Source organism: Halichoeres trimaculatus, unplaced genomic scaffold, assembly GCF_033239565.1.
Source record: "Halichoeres trimaculatus isolate MK-OKI-2021-1 unplaced genomic scaffold, fHalTri1.1 fHalTri1_scaffold_11, whole genome shotgun sequence".
Classification (NCBI taxonomy): domain Eukaryota; kingdom Metazoa; phylum Chordata; class Actinopteri; order Labriformes; family Labridae; genus Halichoeres; species Halichoeres trimaculatus.
In genome coordinates this window covers 2,033,099-2,055,569 of record NW_027437189.1, presented here as the reverse complement: position 1 = coordinate 2,055,569, position 22,471 = coordinate 2,033,099, and the positions used below count along the sequence as shown (strand labels likewise).

General features: G+C 42.6%; 1 protein-coding gene across 5 annotated transcripts in view; it reads left to right on the top strand.

Annotated features, from left to right (window-relative positions):
• LOC141798930 (IQ motif and SEC7 domain-containing protein 1-like) overlaps positions 1–22,471 on the top strand; it is a 194,098-nt gene that overhangs the window by 8,193 nt on the left and 163,434 nt on the right. For 2 of the 5 annotated variants that reach the window (XM_074680885.1, XM_074680884.1), the window contains exon 2: positions 8,067–9,877. In XM_074680885.1, the coding sequence (XP_074536986.1) occupies positions 9,147–9,877 (731 nt within the window). In that variant the 5' untranslated portion in view covers positions 8,067–9,146. Of the gene's footprint in view, positions 1–8,063; positions 9,878–22,471 lie in introns of all 5 variants that reach the window. The other 3 variants (XM_074680883.1, XM_074680881.1, XM_074680882.1) reach the window with 2 other exon arrangements.

Below are 22,471 nucleotides of genomic sequence, written 5' to 3'. Positions count from 1 at the left end.
CAGAAAAGCAGCCGTTCAGTCCGCCTACACCGAGCAGAGAAAGAACACCGTGAACCGACTCCTTCAGGCTTCACGGCCGCTCGCCACAGAGACGCGGCGAGCGGAGCTGTTCCTCCAACCGCCGGTAAATCTGCCGCGTCGCTTCCCGTGCCGCCTGAAAAAAGCCTCCCTAACGCCACACAGCAGCAGATCTGAGGGGACAGGAGAGGCCGTGTACGCAGCAGCTCGATGATTAATCAAACGCCTCCTGAGGGTCTGCAGCAGCGGCAGACCTGCTCAGGTGTTTCGGGTTTCAGGGTCAAAATCGTCAAAAACCTGCGTCTTCAAACCTGATCTGATGTTTGTGGAGGAGGAAAGACTCTGACACTAAGTTTTGAAGACGTCTCAGAGGAAACTGTTTGTTAGTTTGTGTCCACTGGCGCCTTAAAGAGGGGTATCGTGCTTTTTTTAAACCTGTCACAGAGGCACAAACAGGGCTGTGAAACGACATCCTGACACCAGAATCACAATCACAGTCAAGTTTTATTGCCAGGTACATTTGCACATACAAGGAATTTGATGAGAAGATTTTAAAGAGGGGTATTGTGCTTCCTTCGAGTCATCATTCTGTCCCTCTGGTGCTCTTGTAGAATCTTGTCATGACTTACACCTTAAAAAAAATTCATTTTCTTCTCTCTCTGGTGTTTTATAAACCTGTATTTCAGCCTCTGTCTGAAACACTTTGTTTTAGCTACTGCCTCTTTAAGGCTACCCCCTTCTTTCGGATTGGCCAGCCCTCTGGAGACCTGCTGGGGGCGGGGCTATGGATTTTGTTGAGCTGGAAATCATGCTAGAATACCATACGGCACCAGAGGGAAAGAATCAAGACCAAAAAATAAAATAAAAATAAAAAAAGAATAACACTGTAGCTGGTGAGCCAGTTTGCGTCCACTGGCGCCTTAAAGAGGGGTATCGTGCTTTTTTTAAACCGGTCACAGAGGAGCATACAGGGCTGTGAAATGACATCCTGACGCCAGAATCACAATCACAATCAAGTTTTATTGCTAAGTACATCTGCATATGAGGAATTTGACTCGGTGTGTTGGCGCAACAATTAACCAGAAAATAACATGAACAGAAAATAATACAGAATTACAAACTGACACTCTGTAAAATAGAATATAGATAAAGTTAAGATGTAAAAAATATACATAAAACAAATGGAAAAAATATAAAGAATTTTTATACTTTTGAGCTTTATATAATGCTGGAATATTGGAAAAAATTTTAAAGAGGGGTATTGTGTTTTTTTAAAGCCTTTATTCTGTCCCTCTGGTGCCCCCATAGTATCTTTTCATGACTTATAGCTTTAAAAAAAAAAAAAAAAAAAATTATCTCTCTCTGGCCAATGTCTCTTTAAGGCTACCCTCTTCTCTCTGATTGGCCAGCCCCCTGGAGACCTGCTGGGGGCAGGGCTATGGATTTTATTGAGCTGGGAATCATGTTAAAATACCATGGGGCACCAAAGGGACAGGATAAAGACTAATAATGATAATATTAATTGAAAAAAAAAAAAAGAAAACACTCCCTCTTTAAGCTTTTTTGGGGGGCGTACATAGATTCTCAACTCAAACTTAATTTAAAGAGCACATTAGAAACAAGTTACAGATTAAAAAGAGTAAAAGCAGCACAAACAACGAGATGCACTAAGACAGATAAAACATAAAACCAGAGCAAATATAGATTAAAAAACAAAAAAAATAAAAAGAAGAATTAAATTTAATTAGGATTTTGCCAGACGTCCATTCAGGATGGATAAATAGCCAGGGAGAAGAGATGAGTTTTAAGAAAAGATTTAAAAAGCAGGATGTTCCACTTAGACACTAAGGGGCTCGGCCGTTCAGAGTTTTATAAACAAAAAAAAAGTTTTAAAAACTGTTTTTAAAGCAAAAAGGAACCAGTGCAGCAAAACTGGGACACGGCGAATCTGGTCCTGCTTTTGTTTCCCAGTGAGGAGACCGCAGAACTGAGCTGTTCGGTCCAAAACACAGGGAGGTGCAGTGATCCAGTCTCGTGTTAAAGTGAAGTACCACTTTACTCTATTTAAACTGTTTCCAAATTTTGGGATTTTTAGCTTTTTTTAATTTTTTTTTCCAAACCAGACCATGTTAAAAAAGTTAACTGAAGATGATGTGAACAGATTTTATCAGGAGCCATGTTTCCCCCTAGCATGTACATCCCATGTGAGCCAGTTTTTAGGATTTATTCAGCGGAACTGACTTCACGCTGGTAGAAAGTCGAAGAAAAACATTTTGCCCTCTGCTGGAGAGGAGCGGTAACTTTTTTCCAACCCAGCTTAAAAACAAAGACTAAAATGAAGGATTTAAATTAAAAAAAAAGAATAAATAAATTTTTTTTTTAAAGATTTTCTTTTTTGAAAACTGTAAAAAAAAAAAAATCCCAAAATTTATTTGATTTTATTTTTTTATTCTCAACCCGTCTTTTGGATAAACTTCCATAAAATCTTGACCAAACAATAATAAATAATAATAATACATTTTATTTATGAAGCCTTTTTCATCAGATGATCTCAAAGATGTACAGCTCAATAAAAACAGAAAATAAAAAATATTTTTGTGAATTTTTTATTTTGTTCTCCCAACCGTAAACCTTATCATAATATTGAATTTATCTTTGGATAAACTTCTATAAAATCTTGACCAAATAATAAATAATAATAATAATAATAATAATAATAATACATTTTATTTATAGAGCGCTTTTTAAGGTACTCAAAGACGCTTTACATAGGTAAGTATTAAAAAAAAGCATATAAAATAACACAGAAGATAAAGCAGGAAGAAGCAAGACAAAATAGACAAGAACAGCCAAGTAAACTCAGAGACAAATCAGATATTAAAAGCATCTTTAAAAAGGTGGGTTTTGATGAGTTTTTTTGAAGGTGGAGAGGTTGGGGCATGTACGGATGTTTAGTGGTAGAGTATTCCAGATAAAATAATAAAAGTACATTTTAAAGCCCTTTTCATCAGATGATCTCAAAGATGTACAGCTTAATAAAAACAGAAAATCAAAAATTAAAAATATGAAAGGGGGAAGGGAAATAAAATAAATTTAAAAACACTTTGATGTGGCAGAAAACCTTAAAAAGAATCAAGGTAGCTAAAAGCTCTGCTAAAAATAAATATTTTTGGTCCATTTTAAAGCAGTCAGTAGATTGTGTTGCCTTCAAGGTGTCAGGGGGTATTTCTTAGACATGGGGCAGCTCAGAAAAATGTGAGTGTCATCGCTGCAGAACTGTCTCTTTAAGGCTACCCCCTTCTCTCTGATTGGCCAGCCCTCTGGAGGCCTGTCAGGGGGCGGGGCTATGGGTAGACCTTGGTGTTTGGGGTCTTCCCTGAAATCCTTATGCAAGACTTGTTAAGACTTCAGGATTTCCTACAACACGTGAACTTGTAGAGGATTGAAAAGTCTGCACATGCTCAGTCTGAACGTCCGGTTTGTTCCTAAAATCTGAGAAAGCAAGATTCAGGAATGGAGAAAATACAGCATCTTTCACTCAGAGAGACGTTAAACTGTTGAGTTTGAAAGTTTCAGGTGATGTTGCACCATCACAGCAAACACACACACTCACACACACTCACACACACAGGTAGTGTCTAACCCTCAGGTCTCTGTTGCATCGCGGCCAAACAGTTTCAGTTTTTATATCTCCTCCCATTAAGCACATTCAATTATTCATGACTCACTAACTGACCACCATCCCTCTCTGCTGCGCTCTTTCTCTCTGTCTGTGTCAGGCTTCATGTGTGTGTGTGTGTGTGTGTGTGTGTGTGTGTGTGTGTGTCGTAGGGTTCATGCTTGAATTGCTTTAGCAAACATACTGTAGTTGAAGCCAAGCAGAAACGTGTGGGTGTCGGTGTTGTTAGCTATGCTACATCTAGGCTTAGCATACTGGTTGCTAACAACACTGAACATGGATGTTCAGACTGAGCATGTGCAGATTTTGTAGAAATCCCTGAATCTGTAAACTGGTCAAAATGCTAAGTTCTAAAAATAGCACTTGATGAGGTCATCACATAAGGATCTACTGATTGGTTTATGACACATTAGAGGCCTCAAACACCAAGGTCTGCCCATAGCTCCTCCCCCTGACAGGCCCCCAGAGAGCTGGCCAATCAGAGTGAAGAGGTTCTGAGGAACATGAGCCTAAAGAGACAGAACATGTCAACAAGAAGCTGAAATAAAAGTTTTCTAAAACACAAAAAAAATAACTTAAAGAGGGGGTGCTGTTTATTTTTCAGTCTTTATTTTGTCCCTATGGTGTTCCTGTAGTATCTTTGCATGATGTACAGCTAAAAAAAATCCATATTTTTCTCTCATACCTCTCATTCTCTCATAGCTTCGCCTCCAACAGGCCTCTAAAGCTCTGGCCAATCAGAGGGAAGGGGGTTCGCCTTAAAGAGGCAGCAGTTAAAACAAAAAAATGAGAAAATTAGGGATTTTTTGGAGCTGTAAATCATGTAAAGATACTACGGGGGTACCAGAGGGACAGAATAAAGACTAGAAAAAAAGCACAACACCCCTCTTTAAAATCTGTCCAATACTGCAGCGTTGCAAAAAGCTCAAAGGTAACCTCACTCTGTGTCAGGATGTCGTTTCACAGCCCTGTATGTGCCTCTTTAAGCGTATAAATCCAAACCTGGATAGACCTGATGTGCCTCGCTGCAGCCGCTGAGCTCTGATTGGACGATCACTCGCAGAGGATGATATTTCCTGAACGGTCAATTAAGAAAACCCCATTCTAGCTTTAAGAGGTTTAACTTTGGACTTGATCTAAGCTGTGTGGGACTCAGTCCACATGCTGTTTAATGTCCTGTGACATTAGCTTCAGAAATGGCAAGCTGGGGCCTGGACGTGGCTACCAAGGAGCGGAGAGAGGCAGGAAAAAAGGAGCAGAGAGTACGTTTTTTCTCTGAATATTATAATCAGTGAAGATTTTTCCTCAGGATGTGAAAAGAAGTGAGTCTGATTGACAGGAAGAGAAAATGGAAATGATAAAAATGGAGTGGGAAAGACAGACGGAGGCTCACCAGGACAGACGGAGGGTGGTGATAGAGTGTAGGAGGAGAGGCTGATGGTGTGTGAGGATTTTTCTTGTCTCTGATGGCTTAGACAGAGCATGTCATTGGTATTTATGGGCTGTGAGACCTCACACTCCTAGCAACCAGCGAGAGAGGCGGAGTGAAATAAAAGAGATGGAGATGAGAGCGGCACAGCTACACGAGGAGAAAAAACCACGGGGGTTAGACTGAAAGGGAAGGACAGAAGGAAGGATGGAAGTTAGAGGGAAACCAGAGAGAAAGATGGAGGAGCTCTGGTCCTAATGTACTCTCTAAAACTCCGGCCTAGTGTTGATGATGTCACCCATCTGCTCCTGCAGTGGCGTTTAGAAGCCTATCGTTGTTTGAATGTTGACTCAACCTGGATGAGTCGACCTGGTGTAAGGCAAAGACAGTTTAACCACCTGTCAGTCAAGTCAGCTGCGCCTCTGATTGGACAAAATTGAAATTAATCAGAATATCTTCAGAAAGAAATGAAAAGCCCCACCAAGGTTCAGTTCAAGTTATCTCACACATTTAGTGTCTTTCCCTTTTGACTCATCCGTACTGTCCCACTTTTTGGTTCCTTACTGTTGGGGTGCCAGACATCCATGACCAGCAACAACTGAGTGTTGCTAACTTAGCAAATATGTTGCTGCATTTAGCATCTTTTCAGACCCCTCTGATGACTTTTTATCAAAAAAGCGACTAGAGATGAATCTAAAAACTCTTCTGGCGTTTGGAGACTCTGGCGTGAAAACATGATTTGATCTAACTCCTCTATGAGCAGTGTGTGCTGCCCTCCCCAGTCCAAAACACTCACAGGCGGACAAGTCCTCTCTGGTCCCGAGGCCGGTTAAAGGGGGATTGTGGTTTTTAGACATAAAAGAAGAAGAAAAGACAGAAGAAAGTTCATTTGTAGTTCTGAACATATTTACAGAGCGTCTTATTATGGCAATTTGGCAATGGTATTATTTAGTGGCTTTTAGCGACTCCTGGGACAGCCAGTAGCGACTTTCACATCTGAGGAGTTAGCACCAGCTTTGATGATGTTTCAAATGGCAAAATGTCTCATCCTTTTAGGTTTTACACCACTATACATGACATCATTGATTTGAAAAAACTGTTTACAGTGGTTATTGGGATCTATGGTATTCTAGGGCAGTGGTTCTCGAACTTTTTTCAGTGATGTACTTGGGGATGGATACCTTTCACATTTGAAACGATTCGGTACCGATGCCCGATACCTGGCAATCGGTACCGGTACTCAACTGTAGCACTTTTTGGTACTTTTTTGTGTTTATGTAGTAAAAAATATGAATTTTTTAAATAAGAAAATATTACATTTTTTTCAATTTAACATATTTATTCTTCAATATATAACCTTGTAATGCTGTGTTCATGTCCAGCATGGAAAATCTCCTACTCTTCCACTCCCTCACAGTCACAAAGATGCATTTAGGTACCTAAACATGGAACCTTTTGGTTTTACGTGAATCGATACCCAGTACTTTTGACAGAATTCGGTCGGTACCTATAAAAGTACCTAATTCTGTACCCATCCCTAGATGTACCCCATGATAATTTTTTTTTTTTTTTCTTTCCCGCCGAGTACCTCCTGACAAGCACAAAGCAGTTTTGGATGGAAAAAAAAGAACCTAGCACTGTACTCTTAGTGTCTATTGGATATACTATTAAATTTGTGAACTTAAACATATATTGGATTTAAATATTGATTTAATAATTGGTAATAAAGGAATTTGCTTGGTTGCCATTTTTTTAATATACATCTTTGAATCTGGAGTGCCCTTGCGAACCCCCAGGGGTACACGTACCCCCATTTGAGAACCACTGTTCTAGGGTATTAAAAACAACATCAGTGTACACTGAACCAAAAATTATGACAACAAAACTGTGATAAGAGCAGAACTGTAGATTTTGTGAACTGTTCTGTCCCTAGGTCAAGCGCTGTTTCTAGATCCAGGGTCTGCAACTTTTATTGTCATAGGAGCCATTTCATTTTTTTGGCTCAGTCGTATTAAACTCATTCCAGAGCCACAAAATCTACTTTATCTTCACAATAAAGACAGTAAAGTGTAGAAAATTGTATTAAAAGTTAGTTTTAGTCATAAATTGTCTTAACAAGACATTTTTGAATTTATAAAACCCTAAATGTTATGTCCTGTTTATTTTATTTGTTTATTTATTTTTGTTAAATTTGCAAATATTTCAAAAATTTAAATTAAAAAAATTGTTAAAAGAAAAATTTAAATTTCAAAAAGTTGCAAAAGTTGAAAAAAAATATTTAAAAAATTAATTTATCAAAAAATATTAAATTAAATATAATTAAAAATTACATTTTCAAATTTTAAGAAAATTGCAAAAATCTAAAACAACAATAATTTTTCAAAAATGTCAAATTTTTTAAATAATACTTGAATGTAATAACATATTTAAAGACAATAGGCCTCAGCTCATCACTTTTTTGTTGTTTGCTTATGTTTTGCCTCATATCGAGCATGTATGTGAGTGTATGTTTGTTGTTACCATGTGCTTAAATGATGAGGTGTTTTTTTTTCTTGACCTTAAACTACGCCCCCTGTTGGAAATAGTCTGAAATTGACCTTTTTTCCCCCTCTTCTCCCAATGTTGTTTTTTTCATATCTATTGCGAAGGGGCGCTGGGTAGCTAGCAGCTCCTAGGTCAATCCTACTCCTGTTTGTTTTCCCATGTCTAAGTTTCTTATATGTCTTGAAAGGGATGTAACTGAAATGAAATTTCCCCTCTGGGATCAATAAAGTATTAATGTATAAAATAAGATATTTGCATTCCTTTGATTTTTAAAGTCAGGTCTAAAACTGCACCAACGCAGACAAAAGGACAGAGTCATCAGATAAATCCCATCTTCTCATCCTCTGTCTCTGTCTCTTCTTCTTTTCCATGTCACGGATCGACGACCTGAAGAAGGATCTTGATATGCCGTCACACCGCATGATATCGTCGGTGAATTCGAGATGCCTCGCCGTATCCAGGAAGAAGACGAACATCTGACATGACATTTAACCTTTGCGCATCACTTCCTCTGACAGAGCGTCTGCAGGATGACAGCCTGAGTCCTGCAGGTGAGCCCATGGCCCGGGAAGAGGTGAAGTCCTCCTCCTCTGAGCTCGTCAGGAGATGATCTTCGCTAGACGTTACGTTTTGCTTTCCTGGAGCTTTGCGTTGTGTTGATTTCTCCAGCTTTGGTTTCAGACTGTTTTTGCAGAGCCAGAGGGTCTGAACTGCTTCTTGTCTCTCTACTTGCCCAGAAAATGTCCTGGCTGTTTGATTTGGAGCGGTACCACGCGGGTTCTAACCCAAGGATTTTATTTTAAGACAGCACAGGAAAGCTGTGATTAGTCATCCTGTTTGCAAACTGGTTCATGTAATCGTTAGTCTACGGAAGCTAATGTGCTGAACAATCGACAGTCGATCAACAAAGTTACAAAATGTTTGACGCAGGGAGACACTCGACGTCTCTGACAGCCGGGGTTCCCGCGCCTGCTTCCTGCTTCCTTCTCTGCTGAGCGCCGAATGGAGTGCAAAGAGTGGATACGACCGACTAACTGACCAAAACAAAGACGGACTGTGGGGTTTTGGGGGGAGAACACGTCTCTGGATCTGTTTCGTTTCCGACTGTCATGGGTTTGAGTCCTGACCTGAACACCTGAGTGAACCGGGGGATGGTCAACGCCTCGATAGAGCTCTCTGATTGGAGCCAGCAAGGACGAGATCCATCTTGATCTTCAATCAGAGCTCCAAGAAGAGGAAGTTCTCTCCCCCCCACTTACCTCTGGTGGGGGGGAGGGTGACGGTAGTTTAGGGTGTAGGCTGTAGGGCGTAGACCTGTAGTTGTTAGAGGTTAGCCTGTAGATTAGCCTGTAGAGTAAGCTAGCTTTAAGTTACTGACGTCAACAAAACCTCCGACTGCTCTTCACTTTGAGTCCGAGGTTATTCTGCCATAGCGTTAGCATTTAGCCTGTGTGCTAGCTCTCAAAGCTAATAGACATGGATGCTAACCAGAACCCAGGCCAGGGCAGCCCGGAGAGCCCGAACCGGGCCGTGGAGTACCTCCTCGAGCTCAACAACATCATCGAGAGCCAGCAGAAGCTTCTGGAAACCCAGCGCCGCCGAATCGAGGAGCTGGAGGTCCAGCTGGACCGGCTCAGCCAGGAGAACAAGGACCTGCGCTTGGACAGGCAACCTGTTGCTCCACCTCCCCCTGCTACTCCCCCTGAACCTCCTCTCCCTCCTCCACCCCCGCCGCCTCCCCCGACCCAAACCGCACCGACCCCCGTTTCTATCAAGAACCACCATCAGTACCACAACAGCCAGCACCAAGCTCCTCCCCAGCCTCCCTCCTCCATCCCCCTCCACCACAGCCACTACCACCACCAGCACCACCAGCACCACCACTCCTCCACCTACCACTCCTACAACAGCACCAACAGCACCGCCATCCTGGTCCCCGCGCCCGCCTCGTCCTCAGCCCCGACCTCCATCTCCATCCCGACTCCGGTCCCCGCTCCGATCTCCCAGTCAGCCCCGGCTCCTCCTCCTCCTCCTCCGATCCCGCCCAGGGATCAGCCCAGAGCCCACAGCCGGCTGACCCGGGTCCCATCCACCAGCACCGGCACCAACACCAACTTCGTGGAGAAAGAGAAGGAGAGGATCGAGCGCCTGCACCGAGCCAACGCCTCCAACAACCACCACGCCCACACCCTGCACCACCACAAATCGTAAGTTACAGACTTTAAAGTCTTCTTCCTCCGATCGACGCCAAAGGTTAAACAAGAGGACGGCAAAGCAGGGGACAAAAGGTTGGACCTCTAAAGAGCCAATCAAACGTCTTTACACGGGACGCCAGGTTAGACACGGCGGCCTAACGTCTGCTCCTCTCTGCGTTTGTTTCTCATCGGTGACATATGTCTCTAACTCTGGCTGGTGCCTCCTCACAAACTGCTGTAAACACAAATGTTGATATGGCATCCTCTCACTGAGTTTACATCATCAAACTTGGCTCTCAGTCCGCCGTCCCACTGTCTGTTTTGCCAGATCTCTGATTAATCTTTGACTTTGATCGCTACTAACTTTGCCGCTTCTCTCACACAGGTTTTTGTAGAAGCTCACGCCCACACGCACATTATGAGCTGGAAAAAACACTTTTCCTAACTTCTTTGCTGGCGAGGCAAAGCGCTTCTGCTGATGTACTGTAAAGCGTTGTTGGGACTGGAAGAGGTGACTTTTCAGAGTTCAGCGTTGAAGTGGTTTTATTCCTCCGACGTTGAGGGGGCAGCTGGTGCCCATGTGTGTCCTCTCTGTGGTGAGATGGGTGGGTGTGCGATGATAAATATTCATCCTTTTATCTGCTCACAGGGACGCAGAGTGGAAGGTTGTAGGGGGGTTTCACATCTTCCTGGCTTTGTGTGCGCTCAGACCAAGCCGAGTCTGGACTCTTGGTGGTCTGAAGTCTTCCAGTGTCGTTTTTCAGAAAAAGTGGATCATATGAAATGAGCAAGGATGCTGTAGTTCATGATTCCACCACTAGATGTCACTAGGGCTGAAGCGATTCTTCGAATAATTCGAGTTACCTGGTTACAAAAAATGATCAAGAATTTTCTTTACCTTGAGGTATTATTTCATTTTTAAAGGTTTAAAGAACGTTATTTTCCCTAAACTACTTTTGATGTGGCACATAGAGCTGATGCTTTGTTTTCCTACATTTTTTACCTTTTTTTCTGTCAAGAATGTCTTATTCCCAGTTAAAATGTTTAATATCTCGTCGGATCACATTGGACTTAACAAATATCACCTAAAGTCACTTGGCTTTTCACTTGTTTGTAACAATTTTTGTTTCAGAAAATATTTTCTCTTTAACTAAACAAAAATATGTTTCATCCGATTAATCGATTAAATGATTAATCGATTAAATGATTAATCGATTAATTGATGGAATTTTCAGTAGACAGCTCGAATACTTGAATATCCGATAGCTGCAGCCCCTAGATGCCACAGTCATTAATAATATATCGACATCAATATCAGTATCGGCAGATATTTACTTATTAGCTTCCAGCATTTTCAGAGCATCTTTAACGATCTTTCACAACCAAATAATCTTGTTTTCTCTGACTATGTAAACAACAAAACTACCTGAGAAGATTGGACCGTCTTTTTTGTCTCTCTTCCTGTTTTTGAGCCCAAAAAACAGACAAAACATACTCTTTTAGGATCACATTCATCTTGGGTGCTCCATCCTTTAATCCTCTCCATGGTCGTCTTTTCTCACGATTGTACCGCTCTTTCTCTCTGAACTACCTCGACACATCATCTCAGATTTTTTCTTTTTTTTTTGTTCATTATTGACATTGGTAAATATCGGTTATCAGCCATAACAACGATATCAGATACCGGTATCGGCTCGAATTTTCATATGGGAGTATCCCTAGTCATGAACATTATTTCTGTGCATGGTAAACCGTCTTAAAAAAAAGTAAAGGAAAGCTTTTTTAAAAAAGGTTTTCAGGTCATTCTTAAAGGAGTCTGTTGTTTGTGGAGCCCCCTGGTGGTCAGGGAGGGTATTCCACAGGCATAAGGAGGTGGTTGTTACCCGAGTGGAAGCGTGACAAGGTTTGTGGTGTGTAGTTTTTTGAGGTTGGGGGCATTAACATGGATACAGTAATGGGGCAGAAAGGAGATCTTGTAATCAATCCTGAATGAGACCAGAAGCCAGTGGAGGGGGTGGAGTATCGGTGTGATGTTGTCATACTTCCACACCCTCATCAGGATCCTAGCTGTTTTGGATGTATTGACGTTTGTGAAGGCTCTTGCTAGGAATCCGGATGAGGAGTGCGTTGCTGTAGTCCGGTCTTCAGGAAACAAAGGCGTGGACGAGTTTTTCAGCATCTGTCAGACTGAGTATGGGACGGAGTTTAACCACAAAGGGAACAGGATGACCGCGCTAAGGCGCGTGGGGAATCAAAGCCCATTTTTGGGGATCAGGGGCTCTTCTGTCCGTGCTCTGCGTTCATTTCGTGAACATGATATCTCTAACTGGGCAGTTGTCAAATTTAGCTCACAGGTCAATGATGGATACAAGTATCAAGTAGCTCTGGAGCCTTCATCATATATCACTTAGAGTCACTTGATTGTACCAAATTTTCATTTAAAAAATATTTTCTCTTTCAACAAAAATGTGTTTTATCTGATTACTCGATTACTCGATTACTCGATTACTCGATTAATTGATGGAATTTTCAGCAGAATACTGGGATACTTAAATATCCCAAAGCTGCAGCCCCACTTGGAACCCAAACCTGTCCCTGATTGGCCAAATGTAAAAATGTCATTCCTGCAGCGATGAACCCCTCGTCTCCATGGTAACAGACTTTAACCTGGTTCACGGTCCGGTGAAGTTTGGACTCTGACTTCAGACGTAGACGACACGGAGCGGGAGCAACAGGCTGAGGATCTGTAGCTGCTACCTGAGGATCAGACCTGCTCTGCGTTATGTAACAGCTGTTTCTGCTCAGCAGCTTCATGATTGGTCGCTCCTCTCGAGGCCGCGATGAAACACGCTTGTTGCTGAACTGATCTCCATGGTTACGTCTCACCAGGTAGCTTTTTTTACTCGTATTTTGCTGCTCTGAATTCATTTTCAGTCACACGTCTGCTGGTTGGCAGGCCGGGATGGGGTTTGTTGCCTGGCAACCGTATCTTGGAAGCATCCTATCAGGAAGTGTTGAGAACCCGGGGCCCCGGCTGCGTCTCTGTACCCGGGGCTGTGTGGTGCCACGGGGCTGCAGCCGTCCCGGGGTGGATTCTCTGTGACCCGCCGTCTGTGGGAGGGGCTGGTCCTGGTGGGTGCTGTTGCTATGCGACTGTGGAAAACCCGTTTGAAGGACGACACTCGCACATATTTTTTTTTTCTTTTTGAACCTCGGAGCGTTTACAGCTCCGCTGATGGGAGCACAGAGCATCGACTCCTCTCCTCCTCAAACACGAGGAGCAGGAGGAAACAGAGGCTCCTGCTGGAGCTGCAGAGATGAAGGCTGGAAAACGCAGCGATGACTCATGGAGGCAGATTTAATAGTACTATTGCTCCGTCTTATAAGCTCTCATACACAGGGCCAAAGGAGACAGGTACATGGAGTGACTCAGACGCGCAGATATGGATTTATTTTGAAAGATTAAAGTGCAGGAAAAAAATCCCCCCAGCCCTGAGTCATGGGACGTTCAGGGACCAGAGACAGGGTGGGAAAAATCTGACCTACAGCCTGCACATGATGTAACAGGCAGCGAGCGATGATGAGCTCTGACAGCGGTGACGATAAGGCTGATTCGTTATGAAAACACACGGCACGATCGGCTGCTCGCTGCCTCTTCGTTTCACTGAGCGCCAGCCAACAAATCCCACACTGCACTGGGGCAGATTATAGCACAGAGGCATGTTGCAGAGCAGCCAGAGGGTTTCTGAGTGATTCCTTATACAGCGTGATGCAGCAAAATGCAAAACACCCCGACACACATTCATCTCCAGCGCCTTGCAGCAGCTCGGCCTGAGGCGGAAAGACACAAACGCACGGCGAGGGCGAGGCGACACGGGCAGAGTGAGGGACCTACACGCACAAACACGCAGGGAAACATCCGTGTCCTTAAATACCTGCTTCTCTCCACTCCAAATGAAGCCAACCTTGCAGCTACTCGTGTTTTTGCAAAGCCACATGAGACGGCGACTTGCAGGGTATGAGCTCCTGGCTGAATCACGGCGTCAGCTACACATGCAGCAGCTGGAAATAGAGCCTCAAACTGAAGCGTAGTAAAAGGAATAAAAAATGCAAAAACGTAACTATGAACCAAAATGAATTCATTAAAGATTCAGGAGTGCAGCTGAGGAAAGCGAGTCCTGCAGGCTGGAGCTCAGAGCGGCTCACAGGGGACGTTTTTAAAGAGACACAAGTCCTGATAATTACTCACTCAGAGGACTCACGCCTCAGAGCGCCTCACACACGATGAGCATCAGGATTTAAATGCTCGTTTTTTAGTTTTCACACACGCTTGACCTCCGCAGAGAGATAGAGGGACATGCAGCTGACGACAGGAACTTTCTGTTTTACACCCCCTGTTGGCTTTGTGTTGTAATTACAAGGACAGTAAACACTGATTTGTCTCTAGTAAAGCTGATGATTTCTAGTCTTTCTCTGTAATGTTAGCTTATCGAACCTTATGTAGCTAATGCAGCTCATTGTAGCAAAGTCTGTTTGCTGTGAATTTGTCACCCAGCTCTGACATCACTACAGCTTTTATCAGGGTCCTTGCACGAAGGAAGAAATACTGTGATATTTCATCCAATTCTTTCTTATTGCTATTATTCCGTCCGTACTCTGAGTCTTAATTTGACCCTCTTAATGTGTCCAAAAACACACCAAAATTGGCACACACCTCACATTTGGCAAAAAAATTGATATAATACCAAACTTGACCCCCAACATACGAAAATGTGTTCTCTAGCGCCATCTAGGCACACTAAAACGACTCTCAATGGCAGTAGAAATGATGTAGAGAAATCAATCCAACTTCAAAATGTTCGTCTCATTGAGACGCACAAATCATACATTGACATCCCTTACCTATTTCAAACAGGAAGCTGGCAATTTGCCTTTCAAAGTAACATTTGGCTGCAATTTTGGGCCTTTTTCAAAAACGACCTCCTCCTAGGCCATAAATGGTATCAGCTTGAAATTCGCTCAGATGACAGAGTGGACCCTGCTTTACAAACGCTCTGTATGAATTTGTTGTTTCTCAAACGATTTTTGAATGACGAGCCCTCAAAGTCGGTGAACCACAAAGAAGCCCTCTCAGCTCCTCCTATTAGAATGAATGGGAGAGGAGGATCCAGCTCCACACAAGCTGTAGCAGTTAGACCTCTACATAAAAAAGTAAAAGTGGTACAGCCTAAAAAGTGACATTGGGTGGATTCCTGACAAAATTTACCGCAAAGTATGTCATTTTTTAGAGATTTGGTAAAAATTGTGGCATCTATGAGGAGACATTTCAAACTTCAGTCAGTTTCACTCCAGAGAGGGCAGCAGTTGGTGATGATGTCACTCACTGATTAGGAGTTCTGTGCAGCTGGTCATGTGACTCACTGAAGGCGGGAAAATGGAATGTGTAACACACACACATTATAAACCAACACTTCAAAACAGGGCTAATATTTACATGGAGTAGCAAAAGATTGCATATCTGATAAAAAATATCCATACCATAGGAATTTTGCCATGGCCCTTGTGTAGGGACTGTTCCGATCAGATTTTAAGCTTCTTCTGAAGTTCTTTTGCTTTAAGTTGATTTTGGCGCCCCCTGTGGACAAAGCTGCAGCTCTTCTAAGTTGGAAAATAATCTCATCCTGCTATCTCTCAGGGGCCTCTGCTATCAGACCCCTAACTCCCCCAGTTTTCTGCTCATTGCAGAAAATATTCCAGACACCAAGCGTCAAACACGTACAGTAAAACAGTTAAACCTCTTTAAAAAGATCCGAAAACTCTAATCCAGACGTGATTTCCTGTTGTTTCTCCGATCCAGATCAGATGTTGGAACAAAAGGAGATATGTTTCTTTCCAAAGCTTCATCTGTGTTTGTGTTTTTCCTGCGTTTGGCAACTCAAATGTGTACATGAGTGAGACTCAGTTTTAATTTGGACTCCAGATCCTCCCTCCTTCCCTCTGACCTGGTTTCTGTAAACAGCGGCTGACATCTCGTCCTCTGGGTGCTGATGACGATAACAGGAGTGTAAATGAGCTCTGTCAGCAGCCCTGCTGCACCAGAGGTGTGTACAAGTGTGATTGTGTGTGTGTGTGTGTGTGTGTGCGTGTGTGTGTGTGTGTGTGTGTGTGTGTGTGTGTTGCCCCATCAGCTCGGTGTCCTGGAAACGGCCTCCTGCCAAGTGTGGATGCTCGTCCAGCGTCTCCGGCGCGTTGAAGGCAGCAACGTTTCTCTCCGACAGTCAGAGACTTGTTCATGTTAATTTTTCTGACATGTTGTTGACGTTTTATAAACTCCAGCATTTCTGGTGTGTGTGTGTGTGTGTGTGTGTGTGTGTGTGTGGATGTGTTGACTCAGTACTTTACTGTAGCAGCTTTTGAAAGCCTCTCATCAGCGCTGACTGTTGTCTGATATTCCTGAGCTAAACATGTTTCTCCGATCGAACGGCGCCAATTACACGCTTCAGATGAGACAGGAGGGAGCGTGAAGAGCAGCACACGTATGTTTATAATGAGGTCAGGTCACGCGAGGTGCTGTGTGTGTGTGTTGTGAGCTGGATCTCAGAGATGCTAACGCTGTGTATCACCTGATGGGCAGATGTCAACGTCTCACCGTGCATGTTTAAACGCTGAAAGCTCGCCGCAGGCCGGGATTCCTGGAGCTGCCTTGAATGCAGTAACTGTGACAGTGAAAGGACACACACGGTTACCTCAGGATGATGGGGGTTGCAGGAGTCCGGCACAGTCATCTTGGAGGTTGTGGACTCAAAGTGTGAAGACCCTGGTGTTAGCGGTGGACAAAGTTGAAATCCCCTCTTTTTTTCTCGTTCCTCCTGGATGCTGACGTAGGTGTAACCTCGTCCAAAGGGTTGGATGAAAAAGTTACAAAGCTGTTTGATGTAGCACACTGAGGACAGCAGGGCTCTAAAGTAAAACCCACTAACCCGCCAAATGCAGGGGAAAATTCATTTTGGCACGTAAAAAAAAAAAAAATCAGTGGCCAGCTTGGCGGGTGATAAATGAGGCACACAGAGACAAGCACACTCTGTATAGCTGACAGAGAGTCAGGAAAAATAATGTCACAACCACAAGAAACGAAGAAAACAGTCTCTGCTCCCAGGGCCATCTCTGTGAAGATGACATCATGAGACTCCCTTTTCTGCCACTCTATGAAATCTGTCATAAGCTCCGCCCCTAACGAGTGATGAAATGTTAGAATAGTTTTTGTAAGTACTTCAGTTTTATTTTATTGTAATTGTTTTGACGGGATATGCATTCCCAGCTTCAGTTTCAGATTAATTTAAAGCTTTAGTTCATAAAATAATCAAATAAATTCAGTTGCTCTCATAATCTGTCTTTATTTGCACTGGAAAAAAAATTGACTAGTAGAAAATCTGATTGGCTGGTAACTTCAGAAACTTATGCCACATTAGCTGGTGATCAAAAAAGTTAATTTAGAGCCCTGAAGGTAGGGATGGGTACCAACCAATTCACCTAAAATCAAACGTCACCATGTTGAGGAACCTGAACGCATCCTTGTGACTCCGAGGGAGTGGAAGAGTAGGCAATTTTCCATACTGGGCATGAACACAGCATTGTAAGGTTAAGATACTGAGAAGTAAAAATATTAAATTGGAAAAACGTTGAGAGTTTATTATCACACAAATTAACCTGGAGGAAAGACTCACTGAATTTGAAAAGGATGGAAACACAAGGAGTAGCAGTAAAAAGTAGTTGAGTCACACTCGTTTCACATTCGGTGAAAGGATGATGTCATCAGCAAACGTAAACATGCAAAAAAACAAAGTGTCAGCTGGAGGAATGAAGACTTTAAACTGTATTTTTCATTTCTGACCAGCCTCAACAGGATTATTTATGTTTATCACAGAGGGAAGCAGGTTGAATTTCTGAGAAGGCGGACCGTTTGATTTGCCAAAGAAGACAAAAATTGCCTTCTCCAGAGAAATGTTGGATGGATTCTGATATCTGATGACTTCACGTTGTTATCCAAAGCTAAAGTGAGCCGTACTGAAGTCAGAGTCACAGTGTTTCTCACCTCCTCTCTGCAGATGAGCCTCACCCACAGTTAGAAGATTAAACATGTCTGGATCAATATCTCTGAACCTATCAGGGTCATAGATCAGCTCTTTTATCGATCGCTCATCGATCGGCTGTTATCCATGACCGCCATTTCTGAAGACTGCGTCAGAGCGAATGTAGATCATCAGCAGCGTGAGTCACTCTTTAACACAGGAAAGAAACTCTGAAGAGTTTAGAGCTGGGGACGCAGAGCTCACAGCTGCCATGTTGGATTTAGACAGGAAGTGAGCTCTGTTTGAGTCAGTCATATCAACCAATCAGGTGTTTTGGAGGTAGACTGAATGGATTTTTCAGGGCTGATACCGATTATTTGTAGTCAAGGAGGCCAATAACTGATATTTGAAGCTGATATTAATTTGCAGTCAAAGTGAAAATATTGGTGTGAAAATTTTGAACAATACAAACTCCAACACTTAACGACATTCAAAAACCTTTAAGCATGAGTTTATTAAACAGTTCCAGGCTCAGCAGCATGTTTTATAAAGTTAAATTAAAACTTGAAATATAAATAGCTAAAGTTTTCTACAGTAAATAAAGTTTTGCCAAAATTTAGATGCAACTGCAATAACTGTAATAACTGCACTGCTGATTGGCTGTTTCCCAAGTCATGGCTCTGCTTGTAACCAATCAGATGGTGCTGTGGGTGGGACAGTGCTGGGGACTGAGTAGTGACTGCAAACAGCAGAGCAGCTGCATCAGAGCCGCAACAACACAGTTTTAGATTTGTTTATTGGCAGTCAGAAAAAAAAAAGGCAGATGTCGATATGCCTCAAAATGCCAAAACATAGGCCCCGATAATCGAGCCGAAAATCGGTCTATACCTAGTTAGTTCACATGTTACATTTGAGGAACTCATAGATCGATGGCAGAATTCAAAGCTCAGAGGCAGAATTCAGAGATCGAAGGTAAGATTTGTATAATTAAAGGCAGAATTCAAAGATGGAGGCAGAATTCAAAGATCGAAGACAGAATTCAAAGATCAAAGGCGGAATTCAAAGATCGAAGGTAGAATTCAGAGATCAAAGGTAGAATGTAAAGATCAAAGGCGGAATTCAGAGATATAAGGCGGAATTTAAAGATCATAGGTAGAATTCAAAGATCAAAGGCAGAATTTAGAGATCAAAGGTAGAATTTAGAGATCAAAGGCAGAATTTAGAGATCAAAGTTAGAATTTAGAGATCAAAGGTAGAATTTAAAGATCAAAGGCAGAATTTAGAGATCAAAGGTATAATTTAGAGATCAAATGAAGAATTTAAAGATCAAATGCAGAATTTAGAGATCAAAGGCAGAATTTAAAGATCAAAGGCAGAATTCAAAGATTGAATTCAGATTTCAGAAATCCAAGGTAGAATTCAGAGATCAAAGGTGGAATTCTGTCCATGATCCCAGAATTCTAGAACTCCTGCAGACCGCCTTCTCTTCCTTTTTTGTAGACCTCATTCCAACCCTTAGCCTGGGAGCTGTTTAATCAACCTTAAAGCATTTTAAAATGTTATGTTTTGTTGTTTGCATTGTTTGAAATTTTGATGCCAAATTTTTCAAATTACTGCAAATAATTATCAGCTTGACTTCTAATCCTACTATGGGCCCTGAAAAAAACACATCAGTCCATCCCTATTTAGCTGATCAAGATTGGGCAACAAGTGTGTGTGTGTGTGTGTGTGTGTGCATGCAGCGAGTCTGTCGTTATTTTGGATTGAAGGCAGATTATGTCACAAGTTGTGAGGTTGATAAATGAAGTACAATAGTTTTTTTTTCTGAGGGTCGGATGGGAAGCCTCTTCTTCTTCTTCTACTCTTTTCTTCTTTGTTTCAGTAAATCTGTTAAATCTCTCTGAGCCGTCACAGGAAGTCTTTATTTTAACCTCCTCAAATCATCTTTTCATTATCACCTTCATAAATTATGAACCGCAGCTTTTAATCCCACCCAGGTCTGAAATCTCTTTCTGTCCACTTTAAAAACTCACAATCCTCCTGATAGCGTTTGTCCCCTCCGGCTCGCCGTAGTCACCCTGCAGCTCAGGCTATCTAATTAGACAATCTGTGTGTGTGTGTGAGTGTGTGAGTGTGTGTGTGTGTGACAGGAGTTAGATGATATCAGTCTTGTTGATTGATGGTGTAATCATTCTAAAGCTGGCCTGGATGTTACGACATACACACACACACACACACACACACACACACACACACACACACACGCGCAGTAAATCGTAAACAGGCGTGTGTCTCCGTCCCTCCGTCCATCCCTCCGTCCGTTCGTCTGTTATATTTGGAAACATGGAAATGAGACACGGAGCGGCTGGTGGCTGCTGGAGGTGGAGCGGGTCGGGAGGAGGGAGGGATAAATGCTGCGTTGTCATGGCAACAGCTCCGTAGGCTGAGGAGAAGGAGGAGGTGGAGATGGTGGAGAGAGCGCGCTGCTGGTTTCATAACAGCACACACACATTTACACACACACACACACACACGCACGCTTTGGCTCCATCGCGGCTCAAACACGCACACATTTGCATCATCCCTCTCGCTGTGATGTCACCGTGATGCAGAGTGACATCACACTGTGGGCAAGGCAGCAGACCAATGGTTGCGCCTCTTTATCCAATGAAATGTTCCCATTTAAAGAACGTGAATCGACTCAGATTATACCGCAGAAATAATCCCTTTAAAGGAGCAGTTCATGTATTTTTTGAGAGGTTTTGTTCTGGTTTCTCCTCCATCGCTGATGACCTATTTATAAAAGTCGTCTCCTGCATGGCGAGCTGTTTGTTGGGGCTGTGATGGAGGGAGGAGCAGAGACACACACAGCAGGAGTCCAGCTCCTTCCTGTGTGTTTGTGTCTGTTTCTGACAGATACTCACGTGTTCCTGAGGAGCATCTCGTGACGTGAATCTGCGGCGATAAAAACCTGAGTGTTAAACGCTCCGACGTGCTTCAGGTTGTAGACGTTTGCTTTCATGGAAGCGCGTTAATCCGTGAGGAGCTGTGGTGTAAATCCAGTTTTGGCAGCAGATCTCCCCACACACAGATGGCCCAGAGAATATTCTGGCAGCCAGCTGATGTAAAGATGTGTTTATCACAGCTCGTCTGTCCGGCTCCGCACTGAACGGGAGGGAAACTCTCTGACTCTAAAAATGGACCTGAGGCAGAGGAGACGTCTGAGTTGATGAGTGGAGGACAGGATGCTGCTTCATGGTCACCTTATTTCTGGACTCAAGAGCTAAGACTAACACCGCTGTGGTGTAAAAAAAAAGAGTAGTTATATTTCAGTTTTGGGATTACCTGTAGAGTTAAAGTATCTCTTGCATCAGATACTGAAGGCTCTTATTTTTGCTGGATGTCAGAGCCCTGACACATCACTTTAGGCAAAAAGCAGTAAGAGTAGGACAGGAAGTTGTGCATGGAAACTACTTAAAAACACCCAGAGACTTTCAAAATACAACAAAGCGTGTCCAAACCACATGGTATTTATCTTAACTACAACAACAAACTGACATAACAAGAGGAGCCAGACAAGGAGCCAACAGGTTTGAGGTTTTACAGCCCAACATTGTGTTGTACGTTGCTTTGTACGAAAGCGTCTGCTAAAGGAAATTGTACAATTGTAGAACTGTTGAAAATAAACCAGAAGGGAACCATCATTGGGGGCCTCCTGATTTGTGCCGGCTGAACACGCAGCCAGGGTGAGCTGGTGGATGACAGAGCACTAGGGATGAGAATTGATAAGATTTTATTGATACCAATGCCCTTTTCAATTCTGCCTGTTGATCTGATTCTTTATCAATTTAGTCAAGGTAAACATGATCTGGTTTGGACAGGGTTTGTTTTGTTTTGAAAGTCATTGGGCATTTTAGATGGTTTCCATGCAGAACCTCCTGTTCCTCCTGTTCCTGTTTTTTTTTTTTTTTTGTGAAATTGACACGTAAAAAAAATACCGTAACATATGGTGCATAAGACCACTCGTTTAAACATCTAGGAATCTTAAAAAAGTCACATCAGCAGTAGGGATAGGTATTGAAAAGATTCAATCAGAACCTTCTTTGATTTTCTTATCAATTCCTCTTGTAAATTTTCTCTTTACAGAACATTTAAATTGAGTTTGTAAGTAAACAAATAAGTAGTTGGTCACTGGATGTGGATATCTCTGGACGTAAATTTTCAGAAATAAGTAAAAATTGCATGTCATGTGACGTTGATGAAATGTTTTGTGATACATTACTGACTCAACTAGGCTATCTAGTGTCTCAAAGTGGTTGTAGCATCATTTTAAGTTGTTTGAAACCTTGCAGTAGTTAACTTTTCTTTCATTTACCTGTTAGTATTTGGAGTTTTCATCACTGTTTACAAAGACTAACTGTGATGTGTTTCTGTGATGAGAGTTGATGATCTATTCCAAAGTCAAAGTTATACCGATGTATGCTAACTGCTAGCATATCAATACAATTTACCATATACGTTAGGAGCAAGCTAGCGC